The sequence below is a fragment of the Ylistrum balloti genome, unplaced genomic scaffold, assembly GCF_031769215.1.
Source record: "Ylistrum balloti isolate Yb309-2 unplaced genomic scaffold, AGI_CSIRO_Ybal_v1 Utg369850, whole genome shotgun sequence".
In the NCBI taxonomy this organism is placed as follows: Eukaryota; Metazoa; Mollusca; class Bivalvia; order Pectinida; family Pectinidae; genus Ylistrum; species Ylistrum balloti.
The window spans coordinates 4,111,313-4,135,414 of NW_026782003.1; the positions used below are offsets into that span (position 1 = coordinate 4,111,313).

At 34.2% G+C, this 24,102-nt stretch overlaps 2 protein-coding genes across 2 annotated transcripts in view; one reads left to right on the forward strand and one right to left on the reverse strand.

Moving 5' to 3' along the window:
• Positions 1–4: 4 nt before the first annotated feature.
• On the forward strand, positions 5–21,002 carry LOC132545542 (DNA methyltransferase 1-associated protein 1-like). Its single transcript, XM_060209226.1, has 14 exons — positions 5–24; positions 248–329; positions 3,318–3,431; positions 5,468–5,559; positions 7,146–7,266; positions 7,383–7,457; positions 7,605–7,823; positions 8,069–8,176; positions 13,929–14,117; positions 17,074–17,145; positions 17,362–17,434; positions 17,743–17,897; positions 18,135–18,293; positions 19,785–21,002. The coding sequence occupies exons 1-14, from the start codon at positions 5–7 to the stop codon at positions 19,839–19,841; spliced, it is 1,536 nt and encodes a 511-aa protein (XP_060065209.1). The 3' UTR covers positions 19,842–21,002.
• Positions 21,003–22,904: 1,902 nt separating this feature from the next.
• Positions 22,905–24,102, reverse strand: part of LOC132545629 (uncharacterized) — a 56,231-nt gene continuing 55,033 nt past the window's right edge. Inside the window, exons 33-35 of the mRNA XM_060209327.1 lie at positions 23,860–23,952; positions 23,193–23,336; positions 22,905–22,961 (exon numbers count right to left, since the gene is read on the reverse strand). Coding sequence (XP_060065310.1) covers positions 22,926–22,961; positions 23,193–23,336; positions 23,860–23,952 — 273 coding nt within the window. The 3' untranslated portion in view covers positions 22,905–22,925. The remainder of the gene's footprint in view (positions 22,962–23,192; positions 23,337–23,859; positions 23,953–24,102) is intronic.

Here is a 24,102-nt window from a genome sequence, read left to right on the forward strand (position 1 = left end):
ACTGATGAATAAAGAAGTTGTCTTGTGAGTGTGTTGCAAAAAATCATTAGCGGAATACTTAGCAACTCTTTCTTGAACTTCGCTCTCTTCGATGTGAAACAGACGCTTTGGACATCTTCTCCGCGCTCAACAAACATGTTTATGACTCGGGTTTCGTGCCGGCGTTTGACACAGCTTGAATCAAATGAACGTTTGCATTGAACTAATTTATAAAGCATAAGAATAAGAAAAATATTAACCAAACCAGCCAAAATGAGGAGGGAAGAGATGTTTTATTTATCAAAGAACATGTGAAGAATTTTCTATTTAGTATCCTTCATTTGAGACAGGTTAGTGCAACAGTTAAAGTCAAAATACTGATGAGCGAATTTTACGTTATAGATATAAAGGTTCTATCAAATAACGATTGCTTGATTTATATTTTATATTTGTGTCTACACAACTGGTGTACTAAGTTTTCTGTTTCTTAAATGTTTAAGTGGCTTAACATTTATAGTTTAATTTTAGGGATATCACAGGTACGACAATGGCCACAAGATTATAAGGTATATGGCTGGTAGTCTTCTTCAGTTCATGATAAAAATATAATGTGAAACAATTTAAAATATGTAATGTACACGCTCACTCTGTTGTCTTTGTTGATATTATTATTCCTAATTACTTGTGTTCTACGATAGCATACATGTTGACAGTTTGTATTTATACAGGGTACCAGTTTTGAACGTTATCCTTTGATACACATATAATTACCATCTTGATATATGGCTACATATACTTTGATATACTGCTATGTGACACTATTTTGGTTTATTACCTTGTTGTTCAAGAGGTATCAATGACATCATATTACACCATTGAAGCTTTTGGAGTCATTTACATCTCTATATCAAGCATTGTCATTGTTATCATAATATATTTCTGTTATCATTTTCTAAATGTTAACAGGTATCAATGTCAACATAATTAGGCCAATTTGTCGGATTGCTTTCAGACTGATAGGATCCATTCAGATTATATAAATTCTTATATTTCAATATCCATTTCACAATTAAGTTAACATGCCTGACAGGATTGTAAAGAAAGTGATTTAACCTTGAGGAGGGTTATGATGAACGTTTGTCTACAATTCTGAAGCATAAAGCAGAAGTTGAAAACTAAGGATTGGTGTTGGATTGTATTTCTTGACAACACATACAAATATGATTCAAACTCACCTATCATATAACTTATTAAATAAAGTCATTCTGTTTCATAGGTTATGTAAGATAATACTGTACAAAAAAAAAATCACTGGAATTGAATGTTTGATTCTAGGATAGGGTTAAGAGAAAAAATTTTAAGATAGGGTTAAGAGAAAAAAATGTTTAAACTAAATTTTTGCGATCATAATTTGTAATGGTATAAATAATTCCAGACTAAAAAAAACCCAAATACAAAAAAAATGAAAAAACCCAAAATTCTGTTGTAGAAATTCTCCAAAATACCAATGATCTACCAGGTTTGAATGGTGAATGTTAAAACCTTTATGTCCTGAAAGTATTCAAAATATACAGATTATAAGCATCAATGATTAATGAATTGTATTACATGTAATTTGATCATCCTCATAAACTGCTGAAAAATTTTTATTTGGAATTCATAATGCTGATGAATATGATGAGGATCTCCTGACCAAAAGTTGTATTTTTCTACCATTGATTGAGAAATCTTCCAACTACATTTGTTATATATATACAATTTAAATCTGAAATTGTTATGTGTTTGGGTTTTTCTCCCCAGCAATCTGCAACCATAAGGACAATACATATCATGTTGTGGGAGGTAACTGTTGTTGTTCATTGCTGTTGGTTTTATATTATCTCCGTCATATTGTTACAGTATCATTAGATTTTTGTCGTCTCTATCAAGTCATCTGATTATATGGCATACTTTGCATCTAATTCTATTCTTTCTTATACAGTTGTAAGCAAGCGGATACAAAGATACATTTCCTTATCAATCATATTGGGAATGGGAACATTATTATCATATATACTTTAAATATAAATCGCACAATAAGATTTTAGTGCAGTTTCACTTAATGGCAAATAATTGTAATGATATGTTTGCACATCAATGATAATGACTATATAATTACATGTAGAAGCAAAAATTAGTGCAATCATATTTAAACACAAGGCTTTCAGCACTAAAATAAGGTTACTGCTGAAATTTGTATTTACATTGTACCATATTTATTCCACATTTAATAAACCCATGGGACCTCAGTTCAACAGTAAACTTAAAAAAGCAGTTGATCAGTCTTATTTCTGAACTTTAAATTTTTTCACTGATTTTAATTGTTGTACACTAATAAGGTTGTTATTGGTTGAATATCCTTTACATTTAGATTGTTGATATGATATGTAAAGGTGGCATGTCTTTAATGTTAAAACAATGGTTCATTGTGTTCAACCTTTTGAATATTGTTGTAACTGCCAAGTGATTAACTTTGGTATATAGTCCAACCAAATATTTGCTGGTTACCATTCATTTCCGGGGAAATCTTATAAGCAGAACACAATTACCTTTCGCATAGTTTTCTTATAAAGTACTGTAAAATGAAGAAATTGAAACAGATCTGTATTATCCAAAATACACAAAAAATGTCCAAGAATATGTTTTTTGTCAACTCAAGAAAAATGAATTTCCCTCCACCCCTACTCCCCTGACCCCACAAAAATCAAAAGAAATAATAAAAAAAACCACAAAAAACAAAACCTAAAAGAAATAACAAAACAAAATTAGTAAATTTCAAAAACTTGGATACAGTTGGGGTAAATTTTTTTTTTTTATGCTTTTTGACATTTTTTTTACATAAATAAAAATTGTTATTTGGTACATGTTAAGGCCCAGTTTTACATCCTCATTCCTTTTAATATTTCTTTCATAAAAATTTGAATGCACAAAAAAAAAAAAAAAAAAGTTACACTATACTACTGACATGCTATCTCTTTTATTTATATGTTTTTAGTGGAGTTTGTTGGTATTGTTTATTTTGTGTCTGTAAGAATTAAATGATACAGATGTTCACTACATGTACTTATAAGCAATCATTGTGAAGTTTTATTTAAGTTATCTTTTCACCGTATCATATAAACTTGTACTTGTATATAAATTCGATCATGCTTGTCTGATCAGCTGTGTGGAATATATTGAATTTTTCCCATAAGTTTAATTGTGAAGATAAATAATTTCAAATGTATAAACATGACTTGTTTAAAAAAAAAATTTAAAAAATGAAGTTTTTCACAGTGATTCATTTCTCACAATGTAAGGTTCAGGACCAAAGTGCTAAGATGGCGGGGAGTGACGTTCGTGACATCCTGGATATTGACACTGCTCCAGAGCAGGCCTTTATCACCAAAGATGCCCTCATGAACAAGAGTCAGGTGAGATATATCCTAAATATTTTCTCATGATTAATTGTAAACCAAAAATTAAAAAAAAAAAAATCAATGTCCTGATGTTTAAATATCGGGAAAAAGTTTCCTTAATATTGAGATGTCTTTATGGAATAAAAACTCATTGAAAATCATGGTGTCCTCATGATCATGAACAAAGTACAGATAAAGATGCCATCATGAACATGTTGTGAAATATGATGCCTTCAGCTGTTTGTCAGCTAATAACATGTATATGTAGTGACAGCAGGTTGATTTGTAAGTGATATCCAGGTTGAATTTCATAGAAAAGAATTGGTAAAGACATGTTGTCACTCGATATAATAATGGATTTGACATGGCTTACTAAAGATGAAAACAGTGTTCTTGATAAAATCAGATTTGAATATGTAGTCTGTTGCCCACCACAATGAACTCTGTGGTAGTATTTCCCCACAACATGGACTTATTGATATGTGTTGAGGCATGAAATATGTCAAATGCATTTGATGTAAGATGAAAATGAAAAATTAAGATGAACCACGAGTTAAGGTTGTAAACAAGTTCTATAAATAACAAATGTTTTGTAGAGCTTTTACTACAATTCCACTGATAAAATCCAGTTTTATTTTTAATGTTGGATGAAACCACCAGGGGGAGAAACTCTCGACAGTTAGTCTTTCAAATCAATTTGCTGAAAATGAGGCATTAGATTTTACTTAAATTGGATCATTAATTATCAATTTATTTAATGAGAATTGTTGATTTGATTGGGGAAATCATTGATATTTAAACGGAATGTTTTATTACACACATCAGTTTTGGTAACACATACTGCACCAAAAACTAATAGCACATATTAGCCATGCTAGATTAGCCCATACATCATCCGCATACATTTGTGCAGTTTGGTAAAAACAGTTAGCAAATATTACAAGTTGAAAATTAAACAGAAAACTAGTATAGTTATGACTAAATAGTCATATCAGGCTTATTGAAATTTATCTGTGATTATACAAGTTACTTTTAGTTGGACAGTTTTCAAAATAACACTGCACCCTGCATTAATTAGCCTGATTATAGTTTCACACCGCAGAGAGTAGCAAGTGGTTACAAAAAATACCTGTACACAGGTACATTTGTATATGTGACAGGTCAGGATCTGTACCAGCTAGGTCTTCCATGTAGATAACACAACACTTTTGTTTACAAAATGATAAAATAATGAGAGTAATATGGAAGTAATGAAAATTAAATTTCCTTTCTGACGGTATGAGATTTAAGGTGATTCATCGCCAAGAGTGTCTGTATGCTAAGGCTGGTCACATGTGACAAAATGTAAATAAAACACTTTAAATTACGTATCTAACTATTCAGTCTGTATCTGATGAATCTACTTGAGTCCAACCTATAGTTTTTTTTCTTAATTAGGAAATATACTTAATTGTACTCATACATACTTTGAAAGTAAATAAACCTTATCCCACATTTATCTAAAAGTCATTTCTAAATTTTTATCAACCACAGTAGAATCAAACAGCTGTGCATTAGAACTGCATAATGTGTGCACAGATGTGTGATATTCTGTCTAGTTTCCCTATTGTGCATATATAGTGCATACAACGAGAGCACATCTGCAGACATAATGCACACCTCACACATTGAGTTGTGCTGTGCAATCACACTACTGTAACTGAAGAGAAGACATCCCCTTTTTAATGCCCTATTGATTTACAGTACTTGTCCGAGTTAAGTAATCAGAGTGCCTTGTGTCCTTCTGTCAATACTATGTTTAAGATTCAGAAGTCTTTCTTAAATGGTGAAACGCTATCCAGCATTATTAGTGTCAAGGTCAATGGATCAAAGGTCAAGGTCAAGGTCAAGTTTTGTTTTGTAAGTGGTAGTTATTTTGTTAGGGCAGTATAAAGTAGAGAAATTAAAGAAAGAAGTCACCATATCAAAGGTCAAGGTCAGTGAGTCTAGATCAAGTTCAGTGAGACTGGAAAAATTCATATTCACACTAAAAGTTTTGTTTTCTTTTGTAGAAAAAGGTGACAAGGAAGTCGATGGATGTCTCCTTCAAGCGTCCTGAAGGAATGCACCGGGAAGTGTGGGGCCTTCTGTGGACAGATAATAAGTAAGTAGAGCTTAAGTGCTCTCTCCGGTAAATGACACCACTGTTTTCTCAAGTACGTTATGCAAGTGCCCTCACCAGTAAATGGAACAGGTATTCTCTCCATTATGTGGCAAAAGTGTTCTCTGGAGATGATGTAACCAGTGATCTAAACAGTAAATGGGACCAGTGTTCTCTGCAGTAAGTAGAACCAGTGTTCTCTCAAACAGTTGGTATCAGTGTTCTCTTCAGTAGTGTGTAATAGTGTTTTCTCCAGTAGATGACACAAACAGTCTCTCCATTGGTTGCACCAGTGTTCTCTCAAATACTTGGTTCCAGTTTTCTGTCCTGTAGATGATTCCAATATTCTCTCCTGTAGATAACCAGTCTAGTAGTAGGTACCAAGTGAACTCTCCTGTAGATAACCAGTCTAGTAGTAGGTACCAAGTGAACTCTCCAGTAGATAACCAGTCTAGTAGTAGGTACCAAGTGAACTCTCCTGTAGATGACCAGTCTAGTAGTAGGTACCAAGTGAACTCTCCTGTAGATAACCAGTCTAGTAGTAGGTACCAAGTGAACTCTCCTGTAGATAACCAGTCTAGTAGTAGGTACCAAGTGAACTCTCCTGTAGGTGACCAGTCTAGTAGTAGGTACCAAGTGAACTCTCCTGTAGATAACCAGTCTAGTAGTAGGTACCAAGTGAACTCTCCTGTAGGTGACCAGTCTAGTAGTAGGTACCAAGTGAACTCTCCTGTAGATGACCAGTCTAGTAGTAGGTACCAAGTGAACTCTCCTGTAGATGACCAGTCTAGTAGTAGGTACCAAGTGAACTCTCCTGTAGATGACCAGTCTAGTAGTAGGTACCAAGTGAACTCTCCTGTAGATGACCAGTCTAGTAGTAGGTACCAAGTGAACTCTCCTGTAGATGACCAGTCTAGTAGTAGGTACCAAGTGAACTCTCCTGTAGATGACCAGTCTAGTAGTAGGTACCAAGTGAACTCTCCTGTAGATGACCAGTCTAGTAGTAGGTACCAAGTGAACTCTCCTGTAGTTTACCAGTCTAGTAGTAGGTACCAAGTGAACTCTCTCCTGTAGTATGACCAGTCTAGTAGTAGGTACCAAGTGAACTCTCCTGTAGATGACCAGTCTAGTAGTAGGTACCAAGTGAACTCTCCTGTAGTTGGTTCCAGTATTCTCTCCTGTAGGTACCAGTAGTCCTAGTAAGTAGGTACCAGTATTCTCTCTGTGTCCTGTAAGTGGTACCAGTGAACTTCTGTCTTGTAGTAGGTACCAAGTGAACTCTCCGGTAGGTAGGAATGACCAGATTATATGATGTTATGTAAGATTTTAAAAGTGAACATGATACCATTATCTGGTACATGTTATAGATAAAATATGTGATTGTTCTGCATTTTATTGTCATATATAAGATATGTGTCTATGTCCCATATTGTATTTTCAAGATGAAAACTCTCCATATTGTGTTGTTAGAGATAAGATAATGTGACAATGTCCCATATTGTATTGTCAGAGATAAGATATGTGTCAATGTCCCATATTGTATCATTAGAGATAAGATTGTACGTAAATATTCCATATTATGTTGTCAGAGATTCCCCACCAATTATTCCCACGGACACCAATCAAGGCTACAAACAAATGAAGGCAAAAATTGGTAGCAGTAAGGTGCGCCCCTGGAAGTGGATGCCATTCTCAAACCCAGCCAGGAAGGTAAATCTGTCGTCTCACTTGTTGCATGATAGAATTTTCTATCAATTTTGAAATATTACACAAATGGAACATAATAATCTGACATGATTAATTAGTTTTTTGTTTTGTATCCCTAGGATGGTGCTATATTTTATCACTGGAGACGAGAAGCAGATGAAGGCAAGGATTATCCATTCGCCAGGTTTAATAAGGTAAATCTCATTTGATTTTAAGCAAACTAGATGATACTAAAAAACTGAATAACAACATAGCATATAAATGTATTCTCGATGAAGGACTGAATTGTAAAAAAATGTTTCCTATGAGGTCTCTGTATGAAGTAGATTCTTATTTTGCAGGCAGTGGATGTTCCCGTTTACTCAGATCTGGAGTACCAACAGCATCTGCATGACGACAATTGGACACGCCAGGAAACTGACCACCTGTTTGACCTTTGTAAAAGATTTGATCTTCGATTTTTAATCATACATGATCGCTGGGACAGAGAGAAGTTTCATAATAGAAGTGTAGAGGACCTAAAGGAAAGATACTATGGCATTTGTAACAATCTCACAAAGGTAATGTTCCTAACCATTTCACAGAGGTAGTATATATCAAACAATCTCACAAAGGTATTGTTCCTAACCAATTCACAGAGGTAGTGTGTATTATGCTTGTAACTACACTTTATAAAAATATCTAGATTAGGTGATATTTTATAGGTTTGTAGTGATGTCATCATCATTTTTATTGTCATGAAAATACACAATACAGAAGTTAAAGATGAGAAAATTGCCTGTAACTCGAGTATTGTTTATTACAGGTGAGAGCTCCACAAGGTACTGAACCAAAAATACGGGTTTTTGATGCCGAACATGAAAGAAAGAGGAAACTTCAGCTTACAAAATTATTTGAAAGAACACCAGAACAGGTATGTTTAATATTACATTTATGTAAAAAATAACTCACATCTAAGAAAAAGCCATTGAGTAATGATAAAAGTATGATCTAGCAGAAGGATTTTGTCAGACATTGAAAGTCATTTTAATGTCTACATAGATATGTGTGCAGTTTATTAGAAATCTTTGTCTGTTCCTCACTAAAAGTTAAATGTATGTGTTTCATTAGTTGTATACTGCTAGTGTGGTTCAACTCGTGTTTATGCTATGAATTCTGTTGAAAAAGAAGAATGTTTTATAATCAATGACAGGTGGAAGAAGTAGGAACACCTTAGTGAACTCTCCTGTAGAGAAAGAAAGAGAGGGAAAAGAAGACACAAGACCTACAGAAGTTGATTACAGCCTCCAGTAATATTGACAGTCGGAGGGCAGAGAAAAACACAATGAACTCTCCAACAACAGAAACTTAAAGAAGGCCAAGTGAACTCCTCAATATTTTAAAGATTTTCAACATTATATTTATAGATTACATTATCTAGTAGACAGACAATGTGAACTCTCCTGGCTACCAACATTATCTGACAGGTTACCAACATTATCTTATTGACTACCATTATTATCTTGTGTACGACAAACATTATCTGACATCAACATAATTTTATAGACTACCAGCCTTATCTTCATCCTTGATACTCCAGAGGTTACAATCACTTTTGCTTTCTCTGTGCACCTAGAACATGTCTTGGCAAAGTTGAAGGCACAAGCAAAGCTATTCGATTGGTTCCAGCAGAAAAAACTGACAGGTCGATATACTCCTTTTGAAGATTACAAAAGAGCGACACCCAATTTAAAAGCCATTGCAATATAGGTGACCAGATTCTTTTGATTTATATCAAAGGATCAAGTACTCTCCTTGTCGCAAGGTGTTGCACAAGGAACCTTTGATTTTACCATCTAGTTCCAATGTTACAGACAGTGAAATTGTTTGTAACCCCTCTAGAGTTTCGAGGACTCATTATCTGTGTACCAATAGGTACCAAGTGTCACTCTTGTAGACAACAAACATTTTTTTACAGTTAATGAAGAATCAGGTAAGCTAGGTACAATGTACACTCTCCTAGTAGGTGATTCTGTGGAGACCTTTTGTAACATTTGTAGACTGGGGTTTCTCACCAGTCTTGTGTAAGTACCAAGTTATTCCTGTTCCTCTGCTTGTTTTTTGTGTCTCTCCATGTTTTGACTGGAAAAAGAAATGTAATTGAAATGTCATTAAACCAACAAAAGTCTAGTAGTAGGATGCCAATGGCCTAGGTGAAAATCATGAAGATCCAGGATTGAAAGCTGTTGATTATACAGCATTCAACCAGTAATAGTATTTGTAGGTAATCCAGGGATTTTTTCTCCTGTATTTAAAAACCAGATCAAGTAAAAATTTGTTTTGGTACAAATATTACTCTCCAGTTTCATTTTTTTTGTTAGAAACCAGTCTAGTAGTAGGTACCAAGTGAACTCTCCTGTAGGTGACCAGTCTAGTAGTAGGTACCAAGTGAACTCTCCTTTATCTTTGTGAAAGTCTAGTAGTAGGTACAAAAAGTGAACTCTCCTGTAGGTGGTATCCTTTTGAACTCTTGTAATGACCAGTCTAGTAGTAGGTACCAAGTGAACTCTCCTGTAAATGTGACCAGTCTTATGGATTTTTAGTAGGTACCAAGTGAACTCTCCTGTAAATGACCAGTCTAGTACAGAACTTTTTTGTTGTTTTTTGTTATTTCCAAGTGAACTCTCCTGTAGGTGACCAGTCTAGTAGTACTCTTGTAAAAGTACCAAGTGAACTCTAGTAGTGAAATTAGATAACCAATGAATGTACCAATTACCAAGTCTAGTAGGTAGTAGGTACCAAGTGAACTCTCCTGTAGGTGACCAGTCTAGTAGTAGGTACCAAGTGAACTCTCCTGTAGGTGACCAGTTGTTAGTAGGTACCAAGTGAACTCTCCTGTAGATAACACCAGTCTAGTAGTAGGTACCAAGTGAACTCTCCTGTAGGTGACCAGTCTAGTTAGGTTCCAAGTGAACTCTCCTGTAGAAACCTCTCCTGATATTAGTAGGTACCAAGTGACTCTCCAGTAGGTGACTAGTCTAGTAGTAGGTACCAATGTGAGCCATTTTCAAGAAGGTCAGGGGTCAGTAGGTCTTCTAAAGTGAACTCTCCTGTAGGTGACCAGTCTAGTAGTAGGTACCAAGTGAACTCTCCTGTAGGTGACCAGTCTAGTAGTAGGTACCAAGTGAACTCTCCTGTAGGTGACCAGTCTAGTAGTAGGTACCAAGTGAACTCTCCTGTAGGTGACCAGTCTAGTAGTAGGTACCAAGTGAACTCTCCTGTAGGTGACCAGTCTAGTAGTAGGTACCAAGTGAACTCTCCAGTAGATAACCAGTCTAGTAGTAGGTACCAAGTGAACTCTCCTGTAGGTGACCAGTCTAGTAGTAGGTACCAAGTGAACTCTCCTGTAGGTGACCAGTCTAGTAGTAGGTACCAAGTGAACTCTCCAGTAGATGATTCCAGTATTCTCTCCTGTAGATGACCAGTCTAGTAGTAGGTACCAAGTGAACTCTCCAGTAGATGATTCCAGTATTCTCTCCTGTAGGTGACCAGTCTAGTAGTAGGTACCAAGTGAACTCTCCTGTAGGTGACCAGTCTAGTAGTAGGTACCAAGTGAACTCTCCTGTAGGTGACCAGTCTAGTAGTAGGTACCAAGTGAACTCTCCTGTAGATGACCAGTCTAGTAGTAGGTACCAAGTGAACTCTCCTGTAGGTGACCAGTCTAGTAGTAGGTACCAAGTGAACTCTCCTGTAGATGACCAGTCTAGTAGTAGGTACCAAGTGAACTCTCCTGTAGGTGACCAGTCTAGTAGTAGGTACCAAGTGAACTCTCCTGTAGGTGACCAGTCTAGTAGTAGGTACCAAGTGAACTCTCCTGTAGGTGACCAGTCTAGTAGTAGGTACCAAGTGAACTCTCCTGTAGGTGACCAGTCTAGTAGTAGGTACCAAGTGAACTCTCCTGTAGGTGACCAGTCTAGTAGTAGGTACCAAGTGAACTCTCCTGTAGGTGACCAGTCTAGTAGTAGGTACCAAGTGAACTCTCCTGTAGGTGACCAGTCTAGTAGTAGGTACCAAGTGAACTCTCCTGTAGGTGACCAGTCTAGTAGTAGGTACCAAGTGAACTCTCCTGTAGGTGACCAGTCTAGTAGTAGGTACCAAGTGAACTCTCCTGTAGGTGACCAGTCTAGTAGTAGGTACCAAGTGAACTCTCCTGTAGGTGACCAGTCTAGTACCAAGTAGGTACCAAGTGAACTCTCCTGTAGGTGACCAGTCTAGTAGTAGGTACCAAGTGAACTCTCCTGTAGGTGACCAGTCTAGTAGTAGGTACCAAGTGAACTCTCCTGTAGGTGACCAGTCTAGTAGTAGGTACCAAGTGAACTCTCCTGTAGATGACCAGTCTAGTAGTAGGTACCAAGTGAACTCTCCTGTAGGTGACCAGTCTAGTAGTAGGTACCAAGTGAACTCTCCTGTAGGTGACCAGTCTAGTAGTAGGTACCAAGTGAACTCTCCTCTCCTGTAGATGACCAGTCTAGTAGTAGGTACCAAGTGAACTCTCCTGTAGGTGACCAGTCTAGTAGTAGATGTCTAGTAGTAGTACCAAGTGAACTCTCCTGTAGGTGACCAGTCTAGTAGTAGGTACCAAGTGAACTCTCCTGTAGATGACCAGTCTAGTAGTAGGTACCAAGTGAACTCTCCAGTAGATGATTCCAGTATTCTCTCCTGTAGATGACCAGTCTAGTAGTAGGTACCAAGTGAACTCTCCTGTAGATGACCAGTCTAGTAGTAGGTACCAAGTGAACTCTCCTGTAGATGACCAGTCTAGTAGTAGGTACCAAGTGAACTCTCCTGTAGATGACCAGTCTAGTAGTAGGTACCAAGTGAACTCTCCTGTAGATGACCAGTCTAGTAGTAGGTACCAAGTGAACTCTCCAGTAGATGACCAGTCTAGTAGTAGGTACCAAGTGAACTCTCCTGTAGATGGTTCCAGTATTCTGTCCTGTAAGTGGTACCAGTATTCTGTCTTGTAGTTGGTACCAGCGGGTTGTCCGGTAGGTTCAGGGAATGGACTCAGGATTATATGATGTTATGTAAGATTTTAAAAAAGAAAATTCTGAACATGATACCATTATAACTGGTACATGTTATCAGAGATAAAATATGTGTCATTGTTCTGCATTTTATTGTCATATATAAGATATGTCTATGTCCCATGTTGTATTTTCAGAGATGAAATATGTGTCAATGTCCCATATTGTGTTGTTAGAGATAAGATAATGTGACAATGTCCCATATTGTATTGTCAGAGATAAGATATTTGTCAATGTCCCATATTGTAATGTTAGAGATAAGATTGTATGTAAATATTTCAAATTATGTTGTCAGAGATTCCCCACCAATTATTCCCACGGACACCAATCAAGGCTACAAACAAATGAAGGCAAAAATTGGTAGCAGTAAGGTGCGCCCCTGGAAGTGGATGCCATTCTCAAACCCAGCCAGGAAGGTAAATCTGTCGTCTCACTTGTTGCATGATATAATTTTCTATCAATTTTGAAATATTACACAAATGGAACATAATAATCTGACATGATTAATTAGTTTTTTGTTTTGTATCCCCAGGATGGTGCTATATTTTATCACTGGAGACGAGAAGCAGATGAAGGCAAGGATTATCCATTCGCCAGGTTTAATAAGGTAAATCTCATTTGATTTTAAGCAAACTAGATGATACTAAAAAACTGAATAACAACATAGCATATAAATGTATTCTCGATGAAGGACTGAATTGTAAAAAAATGTTTCCTATGAGGTCTCTGTATGAAGTAGATTCTTATTTTGCAGGCAGTGGATGTTCCCGTTTACTCAGATCTGGAGTACCAACAGCATCTGCATGACGACAATTGGACACGCCAGGAAACTGACCATTTGTTTGACCTTTGTAAAAGATTTGATCTTCGATTTTTAATCATACATGATCGCTGGGACAGAGAGAAGTTTCATAATAGAAGTGTAGAGGACCTAAAGGAAAGATACTATGGCATTTGTAACAATCTCACAAAGGTAATGTTCCTAACCAATTCACAGAGGTAGTGTGTATTATGCTTGTAACTACACTTTATAAAAATATCTAGATTAGGTGATATTTTATAGGTTTGTAGTGATGTCATCATTTTTATTGTCATGAAAATAAAATTTGTAGATCTTCAGGATAGAAAGTTTGTATAGATGAAGGTACTGTTACGCAATACAGAAGTTAAAGATGAGAAAATTGCCTGTAACTCGAGTATTGTTTATTACAGGTGAGAGCTCCACAAGGTACTGAACCAAAAATACGGGTTTTTGATGCCGAACATGAAAGAAAGAGGAAACTTCAGCTTACAAAATTATTTGAAAGAACACCAGAACAGGTATGTTTAATATTACATTTAAGTATAAAATAACATACATCTAAGAAAAAGCCATTGATTAATGATAAAAGTATGATTTAGCAGAGGGATTTTGTCAGACATTGAAAGTCATTTTAATGTCTACATAGATATGTGTGCAGTTTATTAGAAATCTTTGTCTGGTCCTCACTACAAGTTAAATGTATGTGTTTCATTAGTTGTATACTGCTAGTGTGGTTCAACTCGTGTTTATGCTATGAATTCTGTTGAAAAGGGATAATGTTTTATAATCAATGACAGGTGGAAGAAGAGGAACACCTTATTGCAGAGCTTAAAAAAATAGAATTGAGAAAGAAAGAGAGGGAAAAGAAGACACAAGACCTACAGAAGTTGATTACAGCCGCGGACAGTAATATTGACAGTCGGAGGGCAGAGAAAAAACACAATAAGAAAAAAGTACACCAACAACAGAAACTTAAAGAAGGCCTGGTGAGATTCCATCGATATTTTAAAGATTTTCAACATTATATTTATAGATTACATTATCTTATAGACAAACAATGTTATCTTACAGGCTACCAACATTATCTTACAGGCTACCAACATTATCTTACAGGTTACCAACATTATCTTATTGACTACCATTATTATCTTGTGTATTACAAACATTATCTGACATCAACATAATTTTATAGACTACCAGCATTATCTTCATCCTTGATACTCCAGGGGTTACAATCACTTCTGCTTTCTCCGTGCACCTAGAACATGTCTTGGCAAAGTTGAAGGCACAAGCAAAGCTATTCGATTGGTTCCAGCAGAAAAAACTGACAGGTCGATATGCTCCTTTTGAAGATTACAAAAGAGCGACACCCAATTTAAAAGCCATTGCAATATATCGTTTCTCGGTCCGAGATTCTTTTGATTAATATCAAAGGATCAAGCTAGTCTTTTCATCTTGTCGCAAGGTGTTGCACAAGGAACCTTTGATTTTACCATAACATGTTCCAATGTTACAGACAGTGAAATTGTTTGTAACCCCTGGAGTTTCGAGGATGCATTATCTTGTACCAATGTACCAATGTCATTTCATAGACAACAACATTTTTTTACAGTTAATGAAGAATCAGGTAAGCTTGACAATGTACACTATTACCTAGATATGTGATTCTGTGGAGACCTTTTGTAACATTTGATTTCCATTAATTACTGGGGTTTCTCACCATCTTGTGAAAAGACCTATTGGTATTTTTATGTTATTTTATTCCTGTTCCTCTGCTTGTTTTTTGTGTCTTCTTCATGTTTTGACTGGAAAAAGAAATGATCACAGTCTGGAAGCATCAGATAGGGAATGAATTGAAATGTCATTAAACCAAGGTGGTCAAAAATCCAATATGGATGCCATGATGGCCTAGGTGAAAATCATAAGAAGATCAGGATTGAAAGCTGTTGATTATACAGCATTCAAGCAATAATATTATTTGTAGGTAATCTTCAGGGCTATTTTTTTTCTCTATATTTAAAAAAGAGATCAAGTAAAAATTTGTTTTGGTCAAATATTACAAATTTTACAACAGTTTCATTTTTTTTGTTAGAAAAAAATCTTGCACTAATCGATAGAGAACTGATGAATTTTGATGTCTTCATGATTTCTGTACAGTACATATTAAGGGTATATGCCATTTTGAATTATTCCTTTATCTTTGTGAAATGTGAACAGTACGACAAAAACTGGTTTTCTCCTATGCCTATAAGGAAGGTATCCTTGTAATGTAAAGTTTTGTGGTAGACAATTAAACTAGACTAAAAAATCGAAATGTGGCCACCAAGACATCTTATGGATTTTTACCTAAATTACTGTAACTTAATAACAGCATAAACAGTTGCATTCAGATTTGGTTTTGTAAATTACCAAAATCACAACTTTTACAGAATTTTTTGTTTGTTTTTTGTTATTTTTTTTTTTCAAAAATCAACTTCTATTTCTAGTCAAGGTGACAACATAGAATTGCTTTTTTTGGTAGCAAACTTTAAAAAACTTTTAAAAGTTCTACAAGGCCCTGAGTCTTGATATTTCAAATGGGAAATTCCATTGTCATTAGCTATCAAGTTTGTTAAAATGAATGACCTTGACCCAATTCCAAGATCACAGGGGTAATTCTGTCGAAATCTTTAAAATGCCTTCCTTTCAGTCAACAAAAGGCACAGGGTGATGCTATCTAGTTAGTTGCATGCTATGATCAGTTGTTATTGATAGTAAAAAGAAATATTTGTGTAAAACTAACATTCAGTTTTTAGTAGGGGTTAAATTTCAATAGAATAATTTTGGGTCACAAGCTGTTTTTCTCTAGTTCTGCGTGGTCTAAAAATCTTGATATTTGATATGGCAGATGCTCAGGACTTTGGCTATCAATTTTAATAGTATGAATGACATTGAGCCATTTTCAAGAAGGTCACAGGGGTCAGTTTTGATAATATCTTGAAAAGGCTTCTAATCAACAACCAAGAAGCACAAGGTAGCAATATTTTGTTGTCACGTCTATTTAAAAGAATGGCATTGGTGTTTTTTTCTCATTGTCATGGAGGTCAAATATGTTAAGATATTTTAAACAACTTCTCATCTTTGAGAATGTTCTGAAGTTCTATAAGGCCTAGAGATTTGATATTTCACATATGAAATGTACAGGTCATTCGCTATCAAGTTAAATCATATGAATGACCTTGACCCACTTTCAAGGTCACATGGGTCAAACATGTTAAAATCTTTAAATGGATTTGTATTAATCACCAAGTGATACATATACAGGGTAATGAAATTGGGTTTGTAGGATATTTGGATGAAGGTTAATGAAGTACCCTTCAAAGGAATGACATTGACTCTTTTCAATCTAACAAAGTACAAATGTGTGAAATGTTAGAATTTTTGTAACTGTTTTTTTTTTAGTGCATACAGTACTTAGATCTATATTAACCAAAAACCCTAACCCTTATTTTTTGTGTGTCTTTTTTACAATTTTAACCTTTTTCTTATTGTGAAATACAAAGTCTTTGAGTCATGGGTTAAATGGAAAGTGAATGAAAAGCCTGTCACATTGTTGGCCTGGACAATTTTAAGTTGATTATTATTAATATGTACTTTGTACTGACTTCTTGTCAGTAGCAAATGTTTCATTTTTGTTTTAGTTGATGAGATAAATAATCTTTATGGATATGTCAAAAAATATTGAAAATATTCAATTTTTTTGTTTTTTACAATTTTTTTGTCTTTTTACAATTTTTTTTGTTTTTTTACAATTTTTTTGTTTGTTCTTGGTTTGGTTTTTGTCTTGTTTTTTTTTCTGTTTTTCTTCCAACAAGATTACCATATATATGAATTATTTACACTCTATGGTATAAAATGACAAGTCATCAACAAGGAAATTACATTTTCATCTTCTATTTTAAGCCAACTGTGGAACCATCAGGCATCAAGTTTGCTGATTTCAAAGCATCTGGTGTATCACTTAGAAGTCAGAGAGTAAGTATTATAATGACAAAGCTTTTGTTAAAACCTTTCAAACTTATACACTCGAGAAATAAATTGTTTGATAATAAGTTTCAGTACTGAGATAAACTGTCTTGATATTGTAATTATCACCTGATGCATGTTAATTACACATTGTATTTTAGATTATGTTTAATTAGTCAGATTAATCATTGGAAATAGTGCAGAAGTTTTGCTCGGTGGTTTCAGATGAAGTTGCCAGCATCCATAGGACAGAAGAAGACAAAAGCTATTGAACAAGTTTTAGAAGAGCTAGGAATAGGTGGGTATCACTATGACTGGTTTGCTGAGCTGCCTCGAGAATATGTAGTATAATGGGGAAATTTTCACTACAGTTTAACTCACAATTTTTTATGGGCTCATGACAAAGTTGAATTTATTATGATAAATACAGGTAGGTAAGCAGTAGTACATAGCATACTATAATTAGACAGAGGAGTTAATATTGAATCTATATTAATATATATATCACCTGTCTGTTTGTTAAACAATGCAATTCATTGGTTCATGACCTGTCCTCAGACACTTAACACCTAACATTGATTATCCATTATTTTGACTTCCATTCAGAGTATAACCCCATGCCAACGGAGGAAATTGTAACACAATTCAATGAACTACGACAGGACATTGTCTTATTGTATGAACTAAAGTTGGCATTAGCAACATGTGATTATGAAGTGGAATCTTTGAGGCACAGATTTGAAACTCTGGCACCAGGAAAGGTAAAACAACTTGCATAAACGTAACAAATTAAGATTTTATCTCCTGGGGCAAACAAGATGGAAAAACTTTCATTTTTGTTTTTTCATTATGAAGACAAAATTGAGATTTTACTCTACACTTTATCTTTCTGGGTTTGTAGCACAATAATGAATTATGACCATTTCCATATCTTACTTTAAAACCACTCTTTGTTGTGCATTTAATATTGATGTGGTGTGTATTCTGTTGATTTGCAGGCTGTAGAACCAGACCTGATTAAGCCAGACACAAGTACAGCCAATCTGGAAATATCTTCCAACCTTTTCAACCCTGTCCTCCTCACACCAGACTCTCCCTCCAGACAGAAGAAGTTGGCAGAGGCTATTGATGTTGTTGGGACACCAGGAACACCAAACGTAGGTTATGTTCAAACACATGCATTGGTTTTATTCACTCAACCACATGTTTATATTTTACTGACTAAATCATATTTATAGGTTTTACTGACTAAATCATACTTATATGTTTTACTGACTAAATCATATTTATAGGTTTTACTGACTAAATCATATAGGTTTTACTGACTAAATCATATTTATATAGGTTTTACTGACTAAATCATATTTGTAGGTTTTACTGACTAAATCATATTTATATAGGTTTTACTGACTAAATCATATTTATAGGTTTTACTGACTAAATCATATTTATATGTTTTACTGACTAAATCATATTTATATGTTTTACTGACTAAATCATATTAATAGATTTTACTGACTTTATATGTTTTACTGACTAAATCATATTTATAGGTTTTACTGACTAAATCATATAGGTTTTACTGACTAAATCATATTTATATAGGTTTTACTGACTAAATCATATTAATAGGTTTTTTAAATCATATTTATATGTTTTACTGACTAAATCATATTTATATGTTTTACTGACTAAATCATATTAATAGATTTTACTGACTTAATCACATGTATAGGTTTTACTGACTTAATCACATGTATAGGTTTTACTGACTAAATCATATTTATATGTTTTACTGACTAAATCATATTTATAGGTTTTACTGACTAAATCATATTTATATGTTTTACTGACTAAATCATATTTATAGGTTTTACTGACTAAATCACATGTATAGGTTTTACGGACTTAATCACATGTATAGGTTTTACTGACTAAATCATATTTATAGGTTTTACTGACTAAATCATATTTATAGGTTTTACTGACTAAATCATATTTATAGGTTTTACTGACTAAATCATATAGGTTTTACTGACTAAATCATATTTATATAGGTTTTACTGACTAAATCATATTAATAGGTTTTACTGACTAAATCATATTTATATAGGTTTTACTGACTAAATCATATAAATAGGTTTTACTGACTAAATCATATTTATGTTTTACTGACTAAATCATATTAATAGATTTTACTGACTTAATCACATGTATAGGTTTTACTGACTTAATCACATGTATAGGTTTTACTGACTAAATCATATTTATATGTTTTACTGACTAAATCATATTTATAGGTTTTACTGACTTAATCACATGTATAGGTTTTACGGACTTAATCACATGTATAGGTTTTACTGACTAATTTACCTCCTTTAGTTGTGAAAGATTTCATTTCCTCAACCAATGAGTCACTCATTATGTGTAAACTTATATTAAAATAGTCATGATAAAATATTTTGTTACATTTTTTAAGTATGATCCCATTTATTCTTTATGTATTTCAGTAAGGACCTGCCCCCTCCCCCACTCCCACCCCCGACCTCAATGTTACACAACACTGATAAGAATGTTACAGATGTATATTATCGTTAACTGCTGATAATTTTTTACTTAGAATACATATATCTGTTTTGTTTTCACAGAGGAAAAGAAAGGCTGCACTAGAGCAAAGCAACATCTTGAAGAAGATTAAACACTAAGTATGAATGAGAGAGTGGTTTACTAGAAGTAAACACAAGTAAGAATGAGGAAGGGGTTTACTACAGGTACCACATCCTCTACTGAGGATCTCAGTGGTGTGTGTAGTCACATGGGAGTTGTTTCCTGTGGTAGTCGGTCATCAGGACATACAGAAGAATCTCCGATGCTAAAGCTGTCAAGCAAAAATAAGAGTGCGTATTGTTCTGAAGTGAACTCCTTTTCCAGCTGAACACACACAGATGTAGTGCTCATTGTAGGTAAACTTTGATGGAAGACTTCTTGAAACTAAGGAAAATTTTTGTCATTCTCCAATGTTGTATGTGAACTTCTTCATAGGACAAGAAATACAACCTGTTACAGTCTATAGATCACCAATTCTTACCACTGATTCAGCTGGATTTTCATTCAGAATGTAAAATCATCCTGGAATTCATTTTCATACCATTTTGAATTAGAGATTTTTTCGTCTGGTATTTTGAAAAACAAACTGTTAAATTGCTGTCCTGTAACCATGAGACAGCCATTATGCAGTGAGAGGTTAGATTAGGATCTGTGGTCCTAACCATTTGATGTTAGATGCATGTATTTGTTAAAGATGAATGTTACGAAGTATAAATGGATCTGACACGAGACTTGTTTAAATGTGTTTTATGATACTTGGTATGTGTGATCATAATCATGAAAAATTATGCTGAAATGAAATGATTGCTTGTGCTGTTGTAGAAACAAGTGTATGCTGACAATATTCTCTAGTTTAATAGGAATTGTCTCTGGAGAAGAAGAAATGACAAAGAAATAATTACTTCATATCCAACAAGAGAATCTCTGAAATACGGCTGTATTAAAAAAAAATACAGCGATAAGAGATTTTTTAAGACAGACATAGAAAAAAAAATGAGTGGTTTCTCTCTTGGAGCTATTCAAGTCAGATATTTTTCTCCAATGGGGCTCCAAGAATAAAACAATTTGTTGTGTGGAAAGTGTTGAAGAAACTGTCTTGTTGGGTAGATATTACATTGGATCAGCCCCTCCAAATGAACAGAAGTATATGTGCAAGTCTTTGTTGTAGTTCTTTTGAGTATATCTATTATACCATGTGCACGGTCGATAGTACCAGTTCATCAGCAAAGCAATATCAGATTATGAATGAAAAAATAAAAACAAAGAAAAAACACTTCAAAGTTTGTTACCTTTAATTTTCACCTTCTTTCTATCAATGTAAAACTAACTTCAGCTTTAATGAGAAATAATTGATGATGATATTAATAATCTGTCCATATATTTAACACATAGCAGCATCATGTACCGGGTTTTCAGGAAATATAATGGTATACGAAATCACCGAAGTAAATTATAATTGTCAGGAAATCAATGCAGGAATCTTCATGAACAAATAAATAAAAGTCTACATGTGATACATACCATTAAATGGAAGATAGATAAATAAAATGTAGAGTTGAATATCTCACAATGACAGAAAAATGAATACCTTAGAAATTTGTAAATTGAATGTGGTGTTAAAAGACAGATCATGATGAGACAGTATTCAACAGCTGGTTAGATATTGCAACATTATTTTAATATCAAGATCATGAAGTAAAACTACCCAAAGCTACAAAACGTCCGTGGGTGGAGACAGCTATTCTTAATGATCACAAAGTAAGGACAATGTCAGTCATGTCGTGTCTAATGACATAAAACATTAAATGTTTCAGCCAATAAGAATCTCTGACTGCCACCTAAGATGCAAAACCTAGGAAGTTTTAAACGAGTAGTACGTACATATATAGATAAACTCCTTATTTGTATCACTTCTAATAACTAAATATAAAATGTGGGAGTGTATATCTAAAACGGGAAATACTGGACGGATTTGAACACTAGAATCTAACTACTCTTCTGGGATGAAAGACATTCTTTAAAATATGAACACTTCATATTGCTAAGTGAGGTTCATGATCTTGAGAAAATGCATCATATATATCATACACAAGGACGACATGATAATCATGGTGATTATTTATAAATAATAAATCAATATAATTAAAATAGCTGGAAAGGTTGAACAATCTTCATCTTAGTCCTTCAATGTACGCAAACAACTACTTAAAATCATCATCATTCTCATTCGATACAAAACATTAAAAATTTTGATTAAATAAAAGTGAAATTGATTTTTAAATTTTAATTTACTATATTTAAACTTTCCTGCCTGGAAAACTAAAATCATCGCATATAAGTTTTCCAGTCAGATTTATGTTTATATCTGAATGTATTTTCAAAATATATTTTCATATATACACATATACATACCAGATAACTGTATAAATAGAATCCCAAAACTAATGGGACAGGATTTCAGGAAATCAAGTTTACAACTCCGTAAACATATCGCACTGTTTGTTCTATGGCACCAAAGTTATAAGTTACATTTTGTAACTTCTCCCGATATCTTACAGATACAATTTTGGAAGAACTATTTGGCAATATTTCATGTCATATAAATATAAAAGATATTTAATAATTCAATATTAAATGTAAATAACACAATTCTGAGTAAATAACAGTCACTATCCACAGATATGTTGGCTCCGTTTTGTTACAGTGTAACACCATTTAGATCAGGAGGGAAATCACTCTGACACCATTGTAACATTTCCTAATGTTAACCTGTTCTCGGAGAATATTTCTGCGACAGGAACCATACCAATATTACACTGGATCAGTAAACCTTGAGGACTGGCATTCCTCAATACAACGCAACTTTTATCAATTTGTGTACAACGGACACATAAATCACATCACATTTTGGGTATCAAAACATTTATACAAAGTCCTGATAAACAGATGCAGAGAACAAATTTCAGTATCAGGTATCCCAAGTTAAAGAATGGCTGTAAAATAAACACAAGGATCATTTTCTGATATCTTAATAAATAAAACACATTATAAAGGATAGACAACTCATTATTGAACAACTGTAGAATGGACACACGGAAGTTTACTGTCTGATATCTGGAGGATCAGAATGCTGGTAGGAGTTTACACATCAGTTATTAATCATCTTCTTCAGTCTCTAAAGATCATGGACCATTATCTTCATACAGCTTGTAGACCAACTAGAAAAAATTAATATACACATGTTATATCTGAAAAGCAGTTCATCAACATTACGAAAATGTGTATTCAATATTACCGACAGAAAGTTCAATTTTCCGCAATAGTAAACGGTATGAAGTGACACATGACACATTGTTATGATAGTTTGAAGATAAATCATCATCAAACTGTAAGATTACAGTGTTATTTAGCCAGGACTCTGATGTACAGATTTGAGAGAAAAAACTTACATTTTTGAACTTAAGAGCCAGTCCATCTACAAAAGCTTCCGGAGTCTTGCCGGTAGGGACAAGTGAACCGAGGACTTTTCCTGGCTTCTCTTTATTGTATGCCTCTTCCAATCCCGAGGGAATATAGTCTGTATTGACCTCAACCTACAGCAGACAAGTTACAGCAAGCTTAATATGTAGCATTACAGGCAAATAACAGCAAGATCTTGTAGCATTACAGGCAAATAACAGCAAGAACGTGTAGCATTACAGGCAAATAACAGCAAGAACTTGTAGCATTACAGGCAAATAACAGCAAGAACTTGTGGCATTACAGGCATGTTACAGCAAACTCAACTTGTATTACAGCAATGTTACAGTGAACTTGTAATTTTACATGTAAGTCACAAACTGTAACATGTAAAGTAACAGTTAACTTTAGCATTCTTACAGGCATATTACAGCAAACTCAACCTGTAGCATTACAGGCATGTAACATCAGACTTGAAGTATTACACACAATTTACAGCAAATAATGTAATAAATCTTAACATAATTCATGTACATATGATAGGTGTTACGACACAATTTTATAATCTTAAAAAGCACATTTTTATTAAAATTAATATTGTCTGTGAAAAACAGCCATGATGAATATCTTCATAAGACAAATGATGAAGTCACTAACTAGTTTATTGCCCGCTATGTCCCCTGGTAACTCATCATCTCTCCTGGCATCAGAAAGACGGACAAACACAGATGCTCCATCCACTAGGTGGATCTGTGAATATAAACAAAATTAAAACTTTTAAATATTTGAACTGAATTTGATTTTTTTTTTCAATCCTTTCCTAGCAATACTAATTATTCTTCTTGTATTCTGCAAAATTAAGATTACCCCAAAGTATCTACAGCCTATTATAAAGATTTC

Bases quoted from the DNA above. Each gene is read 5' to 3' on its own strand.
- LOC132545542 (XM_060209226.1), top strand. From the start codon at position 5: ATGAATAAAGAAGTTGTCTT. The intron at 7,824-8,068 runs GTAATGTTCCTA...TGTTTATTACAG, and splicing joins TTTGTAACAATCTCACAAAG to GTGAGAGCTCCACAAGGTAC. The intron at 17,435-17,742 runs GTGGGTATCACT...ACTTCCATTCAG, and splicing joins TTTAGAAGAGCTAGGAATAG to AGTATAACCCCATGCCAACG.